This window comes from Manis pentadactyla, chromosome 11 (genome assembly GCF_030020395.1).
Source record: "Manis pentadactyla isolate mManPen7 chromosome 11, mManPen7.hap1, whole genome shotgun sequence".
In the NCBI taxonomy this organism is placed as follows: Eukaryota; Metazoa; Chordata; class Mammalia; order Pholidota; family Manidae; genus Manis; species Manis pentadactyla.
In genome coordinates this window covers 100,573,921-100,588,400 of record NC_080029.1, presented here as the reverse complement: position 1 = coordinate 100,588,400, position 14,480 = coordinate 100,573,921, and the positions used below count along the sequence as shown (strand labels likewise).

At 43.2% G+C, this 14,480-nt stretch overlaps 1 protein-coding gene across 2 annotated transcripts in view; it reads right to left on the bottom strand.

Annotated features, from left to right (window-relative positions):
* Positions 1-14,480, bottom strand: part of TMOD2 (tropomodulin 2) — a 50,033-nt gene that overhangs the window by 24,794 nt on the left and 10,759 nt on the right. The window contains exons 2-5 of one of the 2 annotated variants that reach the window (XM_036917773.2): positions 11,885-12,082; positions 10,408-10,564; positions 5,935-6,057; positions 2,831-2,917 (exon numbers count right to left, since the gene is read on the bottom strand). In XM_036917773.2, coding sequence (XP_036773668.1) covers positions 2,831-2,917; positions 5,935-6,057; positions 10,408-10,564; positions 11,885-12,010 — 493 coding nt within the window. In that variant the 5' untranslated portion in view covers positions 12,011-12,082. The remainder of the gene's footprint in view (positions 1-2,830; positions 2,918-5,934; positions 6,058-10,407; positions 10,565-11,884; positions 12,083-14,480) is intronic. The other variant, XM_036917772.2, reaches the window with a different exon arrangement.

Here is a 14,480-nt window from a genome sequence, read left to right as displayed (position 1 = left end):
CCAAATGGAGAGAGATTGCATGTTTATGGGTAGATAGACTCAATATTGTCAAGCTGTCAATTCTTCCCAGCTTGATCTACAAATTCAATGCAATCCTAATCAAAATCCCAGTAAGTTATTTTACACATATATCAACAAACTGATTCTAAAGCTTATATGGAGAGGCAAAAGACCCAGAATAGCCAACATAATGTTAAAGAGAAGAACAAAGTTGCATGACTGACCCTACCTTACTTCAAGACTTAGCTTAAAGCTACAGTAATCAAGGCAGTGTAGTATTGGTGAAAGAACAGACAAGTAGATCAGTGGAACAAAATAGAGAGCCCAGAAATAGATCCATGTAAGTATAGTTAACTGATCTTTGATAAAGGTGCAAAGGCAATACAATGCAGGAATGATGGTCTTTTTGACAAATGGTGCTGGAACTAGACATTCACATGCAAAAAATAAATCTAGACACAGATCTTATACCCTTTATAAAAATTAACTCAGAATGGATCACTGACCTAAATACAAAATGCAAAACTATAAAATTACTTGAAGATAAAGAGAAGAAAATCTAGATGACGTTGGTTTTGTCGAAGAATTTTTAGATACACCAAAGGCATGATCCATGAAAGGAAAAACTAATAAGCTAGACTTCATTCAAACTAAGATTTTCTACTCTGTGAAAGATGTCAAGAGAATGAGATGAGCCACAGAGTGGAAGAGAATATTTTCAAAATACATGTCTGATAAAGGATTGTGTATACAAAACATACCAAGAACTCTTAAAACTCAATAACAAGAAAACAGTCTGATTGAACAATGGGCCAAAGACCTTAACAGATGCCTCACCAAAAAAGATGTACAGAGGGCAAATAAATATACCAAAACATGCTCCACATTTTCAGTCATCAGGGAAAGGCAAATTAAAAGGAGATACCACTACACACCTATTAGAATGACAACAATCTGGAACACTGACAAAAAAGCAAATGCTGGTGAGGTTGTGGAGCAATAGGAACTCTCATTCTTTGCTTGTGGGAATGCAAAATAGTACAAATTTAGAAGACAGTTTAGTGGTTTCTTACAAAACTAAACACACTCTTATCATAAGATCCAGCAATTATACTCCTTAATATTTACTCAAAGGAGTTGAAAACTTATATCCTCACAAAAAACCTGCACACAGATGTTTATAGCAGATTTCTTCATAATTTCACAAACTTGGGAGCAACCATGATGTCCTTTAGCAGGTGAATGAATGAATGCACTGTTGTACATCCTTACAATAGAATATTATTCAGTGCTGAAAAGAAATGAATTATCAAGCCATCAAAAGGCATGGAGGAAACTTAAATGCACACAACTAAGTGAAAGAAGCCAATCTGCAAAGGCTACATACCATATGATTCCAACTATATGACATTCTGGAAAAGGCAAATAGAGACAATAAAAGATCGATGGTTGCTGGAGGTTAGAGAGGAAGGACAGATGAATACGAAAAGTACAGAAGATTTTTAGCACACTAAAACTATGCTGTATGATACCATAGCAGTGGATACACGGCATTATATGTTTGTCAAACCCATAGACTATTATAACAGCAAGAGTGAACCCTATTGTAAACTATGGACTTAGGGGGATAATGAAGTGTCAGTGTAGTTCCATCAGTTGTAACATAGGTACCACTCTGGAGGAGGATACTGATGACTGAGGGGGCTATGCATGAGTAGGGGCAGGGGGTATTGGGGACTCTGTACCTTCTACTCAATTTTGCTGTGAACCTAAAAAAACTAAGTCTTAAAAAAAGTTAATCATACACACACACACACACACACACACACACACACATATATATATATGAAAGCCCAGAATATTCTGTACCAGTCTCTTAATAGCAAACATGTTTTCTGAATGTTATCCTTAGATATTCAAGTTAGAAAGAATGGATATTTCATCTACATGCTTAAAAAAAGGAGAGAATATTGCTCATTGTCCAGTAAATTGCCCAGTTTAAGTGATAGTTTATAAATATGCTGCTGAGACTAGAAAGCATCTGCCAAATCTCCTTCAAAGAGAATAAAATATACGTATGCTAAGAAAAGCTGTGTTGTTCTGTGAGCTTTTACAGCACCTGGATCACAGTGTAGCGAATTACCTGGTTATTTGTTGTTTTCACCATGGGTAGATAAGTTCCTCTGGGCAGAGACCATCTTTCTTCTTTCTATCTAAGCCTAAAACATTCCTGATACATAGTAGATATTAGTAGACGACTGACAAATGAGTGAAGGAGTCTAATAAACTGTACACTTCTCCAGGAAATGTTGACACAGAGGATACTGGTCTGTAACTTTCGGTGCCAGCATGTCTATGCCAGTGTGTCTTTCATCCTCTGCAAGAAGCGGGTATTCAAATTCTAATGACAAGCACCCATTAGAGACAAAAACACACTTGAATATAGAAGGGAGCTTATCACAAATACTACAGTCGATTAAAACATCATTAGGAACAGGGAATTCTATTGGCATTCTGTGCTGACTATGCAACCCTTTCTTCAGCAATTTTATCTTTTGACCAAACAGACCTACTAAGGGAGTTATGATCTTGGCAAAATGCACTGAATGGTACCATTTATGCTGCCAGACAGAGCTCCCATTAACAGCTACTGTATTCTGGTTTGAGTGCTTAAAGCCCAGTGATCCTTGGTGAGCTGACAGAATCCACCTTCAAAGCCTGCAAGACAGAAGTCTAGATGCACCAGGCAGTCAGTCAGCAGGCTTCTCTCCTACCAGCAATACCTGGAGGCTCCCAAGTTCACCAAACCACAGATTACACATCAACTTACTTCTCACAGGCACTTTGCCACCTGCAGTACTGGCTGTTTCTTCGTTAAACTTCGGATTATTGAGCAAATTGTGTACTCCAAGAACAGCTAAAAGCAAATATAATCAGTGAGTAAACATTAATTAGGAAAGCATTTTAGGATGACCAAATTGTTAATTTGCCCCTTGAAGAATAATTCTTCATATCATAAAGATAATCTCCAGACCCTCCTTGTCTTGCATAGTGAGTGTTACATGTAGTGTTAAATAAACTTATTTTTTTTAAAAACCCTTCTTCCAAGACTACCAGCAATCTTCAAATGTCTTTCTACAACTATATGGTACATACAGAATCATTTAGGATCTGGGGGATAATGGTATAGTTATGTCCCCAAATTAGTGAAAACTTGTGTAGACCTCCTAGTTAAGTAGACTCTCAACCTCTCAGTTTTCTCATCTGTAAAATGTGAGGCAAACAGAATTTTTAAAAAACTGAGTCTAAGGATATTTTATGATCTAACATTACATAAATTATGGCATGCATTTTCCCAGAGGCAAACAGCAGAAGTATCATGGACCTCCTTCAAGGTAAGCCTCCCTATCTCAACTTTCAATACCATAAGTTGTTGTTCTTTCCAATCTAGAGCATCCAGGGTGAGAAAGAAAAGAACAGACATCAGCAATAAGAGGTCAAATAAGCAAACTGAGATTTGAGTTTCCTATATTACGGGGAGCTTGCACCAGGAGGCAGCACTGTAAGCAAGAACCAGCACTGCCGGCGGGGAGGGTGGGGTGCGGTGGGAGGGCGGGGAGAGCGGCAGGCTGGAGCCGCAGCCGCCCACCCAGCTTCCCTTCGCTACTGAAATGACACAGGGGAGACTGGCCACCTGCAAGGAGGGTCCCAGAATAGATCATGTGTTGACAGGTGGCAGAGCAGTGTGTCAGAGCTCCTCATCAGCTGTACTGTAATCTCCATACTGGAAGGAGGGAGGCAGCCGTCAGCAGCATGAGAAAGGGCAAATGTTTAGAGCCAGAAATCTCGGGGTTAAGGGTGGCACTCAGGGGCTGTGAGCCAGAGTTTGATCAGGACTCTGTAACATACTACCCATGTGACTTGGGAAGTTGCTACCTCTGAGCCTTAGGATCCTCATCTGCAAAATAGTGTTCTAAGTGCTTCACAAATTCTTGTTAAGTAAATAATAATTTGTGGCTGTGTTTCTGGCATTGTCTAGGGAGAAGATGCCCTATTTGATAAACACAGGCCTCTGAGACCATCCAACAAATATATCTTTCTTTGACTCCTAAGCAACTTCTAATTATAATTTGGTTCCCATTGCCAAGTTTTAATTTTTGTTTTATCTGGCTTCTGTGATTCTAGCTTGTGCATCAGTCACTGCTGCCTGCCCCCCATCTGACTGCTCCTCATGCACTGACAAGATCAAAACTCCAGGCCAGCTGTGCTGAGAATTAGCCTCTGAGTAGTGCCCATACTGAGACACAGCCACTCTGGGAGGTGCTGTCTTGGAGGTTGACTGCTACCCCCTTAATGAACTGTCTGTCCTGCACTCTATATGCCATAGTAACATGCTCAGGGCATCAATACTCTTTCTTATCTAAACCTCAGTGTCTGTCAGTCCATCCACTCATGGGTCTGCTCTTGATATTCCAGAAAGATCCATTCCCAGGCAGGCTTTCTCCTGAGTTCTGAGGAGCACCTGGGAAGGGAGTGAGGCTTAGTAAATGTAAGTTGGTGTTCCATTAGGATCTTCCCCCTGGTTTTATTGCATGAGTCTCAGGATCTACTATCTTCCAAATGATGGGTGTTTTTCTTTTTATCCTTTCTTAGGCATTTCCTGGGAATTCAAGCCCAGCCCCACATTCTCCCCTTGGGCAATTCCATGAGGTAACCCTTGGGAGGAGCAGGAACCAAAACAGATCCCTCCACAGCAACCCAGGGCTAAGAAAACTCATCACTGTAAAGCACCTTAACAGTGTGACTCCACTGCCTCAGCTCCTGCTGCAACTTCTGAGAGAGATTCAAACGTATGAATTTAGTATTGACCACTGATATCAGCACAGAAGGAATGAAAACATAGCTGAGATGGTAGGCATGCTTTTAGAATAAGGAATAGATGATCCTCCTGAGAGGAAGAAGATTGATTATTATGATTACATGTCTTCCAAAGGAATGAAAATGTGAGAATTCTTGCAAGAGCTCATGGACTGTTTTTTACAGCACCTCTATCCTGTGGCGACCTAGTAACTCTAATAGTCCATGTTTACATCCATTTGGAAAACACATCCCATTAGTGCACAAATATGCTGGTATGTGCATGCAGTCTTTCTCAAAGAATATACAATAAATGGGAGGGGGTTTGGGTAATTAGGTTGAGACACTTTTCATTACATATTCTTTTTTTTTTTTTTGTGGTTACATTCCAACACAAGTTTATTTACAAACACAGGAGGCAGGTTGCAGTGTGCAGACCCCTGAACTATCGCTATCTTAACTACATATTCTTTTACACTATTTGGGCTTTGTCTACGTGCATGTGTAACCAATTCAAATACTAATAACAATAATTACTATTTGGTTGCTATTGTTAAGATAACTAGAAAAAGATAAAAGCAGATGGGGCTGAATATGGCTTTACTTACAGGGTAAATGTAACAGTAAGTTACTCCTGCTCCCTGTTAGGCTAACAGGCCTCTTAGTGGGAATCAGAACGCAATAGGGAAGGGCAAGAAGTTCACAGGAATTTTGTGATGATAAAATATGATACAAGGTCAAATATAAAGCTCCTTAGAAAGCTTAAGTGTTGTTATTTTTATCGTTTAAGTTCTCAGCAGTCCTGGAGATTTATTCGCTTTGATTTCTCCAACTCTTGAGCTTTGTAGGGTGGGTATTATTGGGGCACTTTATAGCTGCTATATGGTTTTCCAGCAAAATAAGGTTTGCTCTGAGAGCTAAAGTCACCTGCATCAAGTCTTACAGCTACATATTGGCTGAAGTCAACCTGGCATTACAATGATCATCGCAGGTATGGAAATGGCTGCTGCCATGGTGTCCAGGGTATGCCTGGAGGTCACAGGGCCAGAAGGGAGTTTCCCAGAGCTGAGGACTAACCTGCGAGATCGTAGAGTTCAGTGTCCGAGGCACTGGCCAAAGCTTCTTCCAGTTCTGGGTCAAGGGTCACTTTTTCTTCTTTGCGAGTTTCTATGGGTTTTTCCTTAGGGATAAAGACTCTCCCTTGAAATCAAAAGAAACACAAAAACCATTGTGTGCTGCTATGTCACCGTGTGGTAAGTAGACCACCAGACAAGGCATCTCTGGCCACAAGGGGCTGGATGGGTAAAGCCACTGCACATACAACTGGGATTCCTTAATGCAGGGTGATGCCAGTATCAATGACCCCTGATTAGAGGAGGTGTCCTGCATTCTGCAGTAAGTACAGACATCTGAGGAAACCAGAGTCCTTCAGCAGAAAGGAAAACGGTGGTGCCTATCTCTCTACCACTGATGGGCAGCATTGCCCTTAGACCTGAGGTAGAGGGGCCCTGCCATGGGCCCCACACTTGGGAGGGCACGACTCCATTCCTCTTCTGCTGCAATCTCCTCCCTCCCACTCACCCACCAAAGAATGAGTCACGGGGCCAAAGGGACATTCCTGTCAGAATATAGACCACCTGCTGGCCCACACTCCAGGCGCCTGACCTGGGAGTTCCCTGCCCAAGAACCCTGGGCCTCCTTCCAGGGCCTGTGTGAATCCTTCCCCATGTCCACCCTCCTGAAGGCAGGTCACACTGTTGGGGGATGTGCCCCCAGGCCAAGGGAAGGCCATCTGTGGGGCGTATGGATGAAGCTGGGACATGTGGGCTGGGGTGTCATGTATGTATGCCTGAAGCCCTAGCAAATAGGACAGACCCATATCCTTGTGTGAAACTTTTGGGAGTCTGAGAATACTGGCCTTCTAGGTATATTTGTAGGAGGATAGAACATATTTTAACAATTTGTTAGCTTTTAATTTTCTATAAAAAATGGCACCTGGACTTCTTTTTGTATTCTTCTCTTGGACCCTGCAAATACTGGGGGCAGAAACCTCCAAACAGCCCCAGGGGGTCCTGAGGGACAAACTGGTAATGCCCCAGAGTTTCCTGCCTTCCACTGAGATGACAGCTCACTAGGAAGCTGTATTAGGGTCACTCAGACTAGCGCAGCCACCTCTCCAGGGCACACCAAAGCCTGACTGAAAAGGAGAACTGAAGGTTGTCACACTTAGAGCTTGCGGAGGGCTGTGAGGAGTGAGCACTCTGTGCTTCCCACATACATGTTCGCTGTCACTATTTTCCGCTTCATCCTATCAGGGGGATTCCATTTATTTTGCCCCCTGCTCTCCTCTGAATCTATGCCCTCCCTCCCCAGCCCAAACTTCTACACTGATGATTCCATCCTGGGAGGATGGCATGTTACCTGCTCCGAACGTCCAGCCAGGCCAATACACCCATGTGCCCCATGTACAGTGGCTCATAGAGGAAGACCGAGGACACTCTGGAGCCACCACGGCAATAGTCCAGACCTACTCATGCTCTTTCCCAATTTCTCCTGGCTTTCGACTCTTGGTTTGTCTCTTTTTTTGGAGCTGCTCTTACTTCTTGGTATGATCTTTGAAACTGGTCTCCTCTATTCTAATTTTGGAAATTCCCTAAAGACTTCCCCCTCCATTGCCTTCTCCTTGTCAGCTTGGATAGGATGGAGAGGGGCTCTGATGAATGAGAGCAGCTTGGATAGAATGAGAGCTTCAGCTGCTGAGGACCCAAGCTGTCAGGTCTCCCTGGCGAGTGGGGCCCTGCCCACTTCCATCGGAGAGGAAAGGGTCAGTTCCAAAGCCAGGAACTCGCCCTCATGAACAGCCTCCAGGAGACATCCCTGGTCACAAGGGCCACATACTACCTGGTGGTTTACCACATCTTCAGATGGGTGGGCAGGTAAACAGGGGCCAGGCAGAGCTGGGCACCCCAAAGAGATCCCTGCTTGTGGTCAATCTCGGTATCTGGCCACAAGCTCTCTACCATTGACCATCCTACCTCCTGCCTCAGCATCGCATATGCTGCCACATTTCCCAGGAAGAAGGAAAATGCCCTGGCAAACAAAACAGGAGAATGGGCAGAAGATAACAAAAAAGATGAACCAGTTGGTATCATTTCAGACACTGGAGCTTATCCCAGGCTCCATTTTCAGAGTATCTGCGCCTGCAGCATTTTCTTTCTGACTCAGATGATAATGGGTCCAGAGTCAAAATACGTTTCTAAGTTCCTCCTTCCCAGTACTATTCTAAACAGTAGGTGTATGGGTGACCCACAGCTATCAGCATTCAGGACAGCTGTGGCTGTACAGCTGTGCTGGGCAGCCAGCCAAACAGCAAGCTCTAAGTGAGTAAAGCTACAGTAGAGAGTTAAATGCAGCCCAGGAACCTGAGGGCCCAGGGCCCACAGCATTCAGAACTGAGGTTGCATGGCCTCTCCGCTGAGGCCTCCCACTGCTCCTAGACCATTCGCTGGTCCTTCTGGGGCCTGTGGACTCCTCTCTGATCTTCCTGCCCTTTACATAACTTGCTCTCTGCTCATTCTGCTCAATCGTGTTGCTTCTCCACCTTCTCCAAAGCTACACAGTGTGACTGTATATCCCTTTTGGATCTCCATCTATTCCTCAGATTGCTCCTGCATTCCCAGCTCCCCCATGAACCATCTGTAGATTAATCTGGATCAAGAGATAATTTCCCATTGCTGTCCCTCAGACCTCTACTCTGAGATTAGAAGACAACAGCTTTCTTATTATTCTGTCACTACCCTAATCCTGGATGTTAACTGGGATTTTATTGAAGATTTGACATTATTGTTCATTTTTTCATTCACAGTTAAATTAGTCCAATAGCAACAATGCTGCCATAGAAACGGCTCCATATTTCTATGGTAACCCTTGGCTATTTGCTCAATTTATCACTGTTCAACGTTACTTTCTTAATGAAATGACATTATCAAGGGTGCATGATCCATCAGGCTTGTGGATTTAGAGAGACAGGGTGTTGCATAAGAGAAGGGGGGAGCATGCTGACGTGTGCCGGCTGAGGCATGGTGCACCTGCTTCCCTGGGTCACAGTATGGGAGCTCATTTGGACCTGTATTTATTGGGTGCCTCTCCTGCGCCAGTTTCTGTGCCGGGACGGCAGGGAGACACAGTGCCACTGCAGAGATTGCAATCTAATGTGGAAAACACACAAAATCCAAAGTAAATAAACAAAATGATGGGCACTGTCATAGTGCTGTGAAAGTAATAAATGTGTGTGACCACAGAAAGGTGGGGTCTGTTTTAGACAGAGAGCTCAGGAAAAGCTTGAGGCCCAAGCACGTAAGCCAGGACGTGCAGAATGTGAGAAATGGGGATGTGGGTTAGAGGGAAGAATCCATGAGAAGACCCTGGGATAGGAAAAGGACTCAACAGGTTTGCAAACCAAATGAAGCCAGTGGGTCTGAGGCTTAGTGAGGGAAGGAGAGATGTAGTCAGAGACAGGTGGGGTGAGCTCTCCCAGGGCTTTGAGGGCCAGAGTAAGGATTTGAGACTTTAAGCAGGGAAGTGACATGATCTGATCTGTGTTTTAAAAAGACAATAATTAATATAAAATTATCAACAATTCAATTCATATCTATGGGCCCAACCTGTTGTCCATAGCTGAGGAACTTGGATGGGCTACTGGCACCCACTTTTCCTCCAAAGGGGAACTCAGGGTTGTGAGCTAAGGTGGAGGGTTTTTCTGTCTTGGTTCTCAGCTCAGTCCTGGCATTGAGAAACATCCCTTTGCTCCTCAGAGCCGTCCCAGGTCTACCAGAGTATATCTCCTACTGGCCCATGAGCTTCCTGAGGACAGGGAAGGGTCTCATTCCCTGTGGTCCCAGCACCTGACACATGGATCTGCAGAGAGGAGGTGCCTGGTAGGTGCCAGGTGAGTGAATGGCTGACTGCACTGGCCTCTGACGGCAGTGTCCGAGGTTAGAGGTCTGGTGCTAGAGCCATCCTAGATGTGGAGTAGAAAGGCCTTGAGGGGCCTTCTGCAGTTGGTAAATCACCAGGCTAGGAGAAACACACCTATGCCTATGGACCCTCTTCAGGCACGATGCCACTTCACACTCCCAAAGCTTTTTCTTTGAGGCCTAAGATTTTTTTCATAGAACTAATTTAAGTACCATTATACTCCTTAAGTATTCATTCCACTAGCATACATATTCTGTCACAATTCTTTTTATTAAATTAATAAACTTTATTTTTGGAGCAGTTTTAGGTTCACAGGGGCCAGTACAGAGAGTCCCCACATACCCCATTCCCATACTCACAACCTCCCTGTCTAACAACATCCTTCAGCAGAGGATACATTTGCTACGATGGCTAAACCTACACTGACATGTCATCACCACCCTGAGTCCGCAGCTCACATTAGGGGTCACCCTTGGTGGTGCACATTCTATGGGTTGGACAAATGCACACCGACATGCATCCTCTAGGACAACACATGGGGAGCACTCAGTCCCAAGACATGGCGGTCCTTACCCTTCTTTTCTCCAGTGAAGGGCACAAAGTCTTCCCTGTCTTTCTGTTCCAAAGCTTCCTTCTCCAGGTACATGAGCAGATGCTCACGGTCAAACGGGCCGGTGGCTGCTTTCTGGGTCTGGTCTTTCTGCCGGAATCCAGCTGGCAGCAGGGCACTCTGAGGAGAGAGGAGTGTGAGCAGGAAGGGAGGGGTCTGCCTGACTGATACTGTGACCCTCCCCATCTCAGCCCCGACTGCACCTGCGGGAAGCAGGGGGAAGCATACCTGTGCAGAGGTGTAGGTATGAGCTGAGGGCTGGGATCTCTGGCACATCTCTGAGACCCTACTTGCTCCAATATCCTGTGCTGGGAGGAGGCCTCCCAACAAGCACAGGTGGAACACAGTGGCTGGGGCAGCCGCCAAGCCCTCTGCAACTGCCTTCTTGAATGTGGTGGCAAAAGGCCAACTGCCTTTCGTGGTCTCTTCCCTCACAGATCACACTTAGGTTTGGCCAGTCTGCACCCATCATGTTCCCCGGAAGGCACATGGGGACTCTGACAAGGAGCATTGGCTCTGCCCTCTTAGTTCTAACCTCTTTTTCTGGGAAAGTGAGTATTATGGTAGGTGTTGATAACTGCTTGATCAAGCTTAGAGATTCCTTCTTCACATTTAAAAAATACAGAATACTTTATTTTTTAAAGTAAATATGACATCCAAAGTATCTGCTATATCTGAATATTAAGTAAATAGTGCTTAGTGACATCTTTATTTATCATCAAATCACTATTTTGGATGCCTCTGGTTCTAAGTTTAAGATAGTATCATCAGGGCTGAAGAAAGTACTCATTAAACAAACACTGTAACAAGCTACTTAGCTTTTCAAGAGCTCACAAAAGTATTAGAAGCTCCATTTAAATGTACCTGATATTATTGTTACAGTTATTCTAATCTATCCATTGTTGTGGGATCACCAGAGAGTTCAAGTTATTTACGCATTTTAAAGAAATAAGATATAAAAAATACCTGCATTTGGGGTTAAAGATATGGTTTAAATGCCATCTCTGACACTTACTAGTATGAGAGCTTATGTAAATTACTTCTTCAAGTCTTTAGGAAATGGGGATAATACCATTTACCTCAAGGGCTTCTGTGCTCAGCAGGACTATAATGACTCAGAGAAGAAACTTGGTTAGATTTGCTCCCTTTCTCGCTTTACTTTCTTTTTCCTTAAGTCAGATGAGTCCTTCCTCAAGCAATGGAAAACACTTTTCTCCGTTTACAGTAAGCTGGCTTTTGAGAAATACATTTGCCATATCATATAATAGATGTTACTGAGGTTCTTTTGAATCTGTAAAAGTAAGTGACCCCGAACCAACCAGAGGAAGAACACAGAATTTGCACTTGGAGCTAAGGGATTTCTGCACTACTGTTTAAGGATGAAGTCATGCATTTATCGTGTATCATTTTAATCACACTACATCAGGTCAGGTCACTAACCTTGGGATCTAGGTCATCAAGGACATTTTCCAACTGTTTCAGTTCCTCTTCTGAGAGTTTGCCAAGAAGCTCATCTTCATCAATGTTCTTGTATTTCTCCAGCTCTTTTTGAAAAGGGAGTGCCATGGCTTCTTACATGCCCTTCTCATGGGCCTTGAGCATTAAAGTGGGCCAGCTTCCTGAGACTTCAGAGTACTACTAATAAGAAACAGACTCTGTTACCTCCTTTCTGTAAACAGGACTTATCAACAGGAGACAGGGCTGTGCTATCTGCCAAAGGATTCTCTCTAATGGACAAATGATGCAACAAAAAAGGTACTATTACCTTCATCTGCAGGGCAACTTGACAACTTACAAAGTGTCTTCTTACTTAATGTTTTTCAGTTATTTAGATCTTTACAAAAAGCCTGGAAAGGCAACCTGGACAGATTTTAATATCCCATTTTACAGATGGAGATTCTGAAGGTCAAGGGCTAAGTCCCTTGCTCGAGATGCCAAAGCTGGGGTGTGCCGGGCCTTCTGATTCCCAGGGTAGTGAGCGGCTTTCCACCCCACTACTCTGCCTCCTCCAGCTTTCCACAGAAAACAAGGAAGAACAATGTACTAATTGTAAGGCAGTTGTAAGTAGCATACTTATGTCTTTTCAGGGAGAGAGTGATTGTGAAGAATACAAAATGGGGTTCATTCAGCAAAGAGTTTGGAACGTCCATGTGAGAAAGCATTGTTTAGTGTTAAGCATTGTCTAGTCTAACTCCTCTGCAATTAAACTAAGCACGATTCTCAAATTCTGGCTATATACTTTACACTTCTCTCTTTTCTTCTTTCCTCATCTCCCATTCTTTCCAGTCCCATATCCTTTTTGGTTCCTTAGGCATCCTCCCTAATTCTTTATATTGCTCGTCCATTCTCCTTTTGACCTCCTTTTCTCTACCTCCTACCTCCTAAACTTCCACTCAAAATGAAATTTTTACAAAATACCTTCTTTGTTGCAGAGGATTTTACAGATAACATACAGAAAGATAAAACTGCATTCAGGAAATAGCAATGTCCTGAACTGTTTCTCCTTATGTGGTATTAACATCAGTCAGACCTTTAAAGGTAATTAATATTTGCTGTATACCTACTGTTTGCCAGGCACAGCTCTAGAAAACTGGACTACAAAGGTAACTATGACGCCTTCCTCAAGGAGATCACAGCTCAGTGAGACACACAAACTGGGATAACACTACTTGGTAAATACTGTAACAGAAATAGCATATAAAGTAGACTTAAAAACACATGAGGAAATAATCACTGGATAAGAGGAGTGGAGGTTGAGGGGAATCTGTGAAAAAGAGGTTGTGTTGGAGCCTTGAAGAGGTCATAAGGGGGATATGGCTGCGGATGGGTCATTCCAGGTAAAAGGAACACTGGAACAAAGGCACAAAGATAGGAAAGTAGATGATCTGTTGGTGACTGGTTGGTGTGGCTAAAGGGGAGGATTGGGGTTGGGGGGAAGAACTGAGATGCGGAAGGGACATGTGTGATGCGCGCTCCCTATAAATGAGCCTTGCTGAAGAACTGAAGCTTTATTCTGTTCGAGATGGGGAGCCACCAATTTTTAAGTAGAGGAATGATCTGAGAAGGCCTTTTTTTTTTAAAAATAAGGTAATGCAGAAGGTTAAGAATGAAGAATGGGTTGGCATAAAAAGAGATGTGTTGTAGGTGGGCACTTAAGAGCTGTTAAAATTTTGCTTCTTTCCCCTTATTAATTCAACTGCTCACCATGTTCAAGTTTGTGGTTTTTTCTATTTAGGGGTCTTTTCCATATACAATGTCTTTCCCTTCAGAGACCTCCTGGGTCATATACACTTTGTTCTGGTCCCAGCTACCACCAATTCATCTTGTAACACTGGACAAGCATCTCAATTTGCCAGGCCCTTAACCATCAATCAAACCGGTTGAACTACCCTACTTAATGAACTCAAAGAATCACAGTTTCCCACATTTAACATTCTGAACTTGAGATGTGTTTTGCAGTTGGTGGTCCTCCAATTACTGTTGGCCCTAGTGAGGAAGTGGTGGGAGAGGTGGTGACTTGGGTGTGTTAGCAATGCTCCCAAAAGAAGGTCCAGATTAAGCTAGTTCCACATAATTCTTGAGTGGGTTTAAGAGCTCAGCATTAATGGCTTTTAGTTCTTTTACAGATTTTTAAAAATTACCACTCTTGATGATACAGAGGAGATATTGTGTAGGAAAAAACAGACATTGATAGCTATGAGTCAAAAAGTGATTTAGAAAGTTGGACTCTGTGAAGAAATTTTAAGAATATTAACCAATCATTTCACTTGCATTTTCCCTTTTTATGGATGCCCAGGGGTGACATATGGCTTCAAAAATCTAAGTATATTTATAGCAGCTTTATTTGAAATAGCCAAAAACTATAAACAACCAGAATGATCATTAGTAGGTGAATGGATAAGCAAATTGTAGCATGCCAACATAATGGCATCTACTCAGAAATTGAGAGGAATGAACTATTGATACAATATCAATGAACCTCAAAATAATTACACTGAATGAATGAAGCCAGACCCCAAAGAACATATGCAGTATG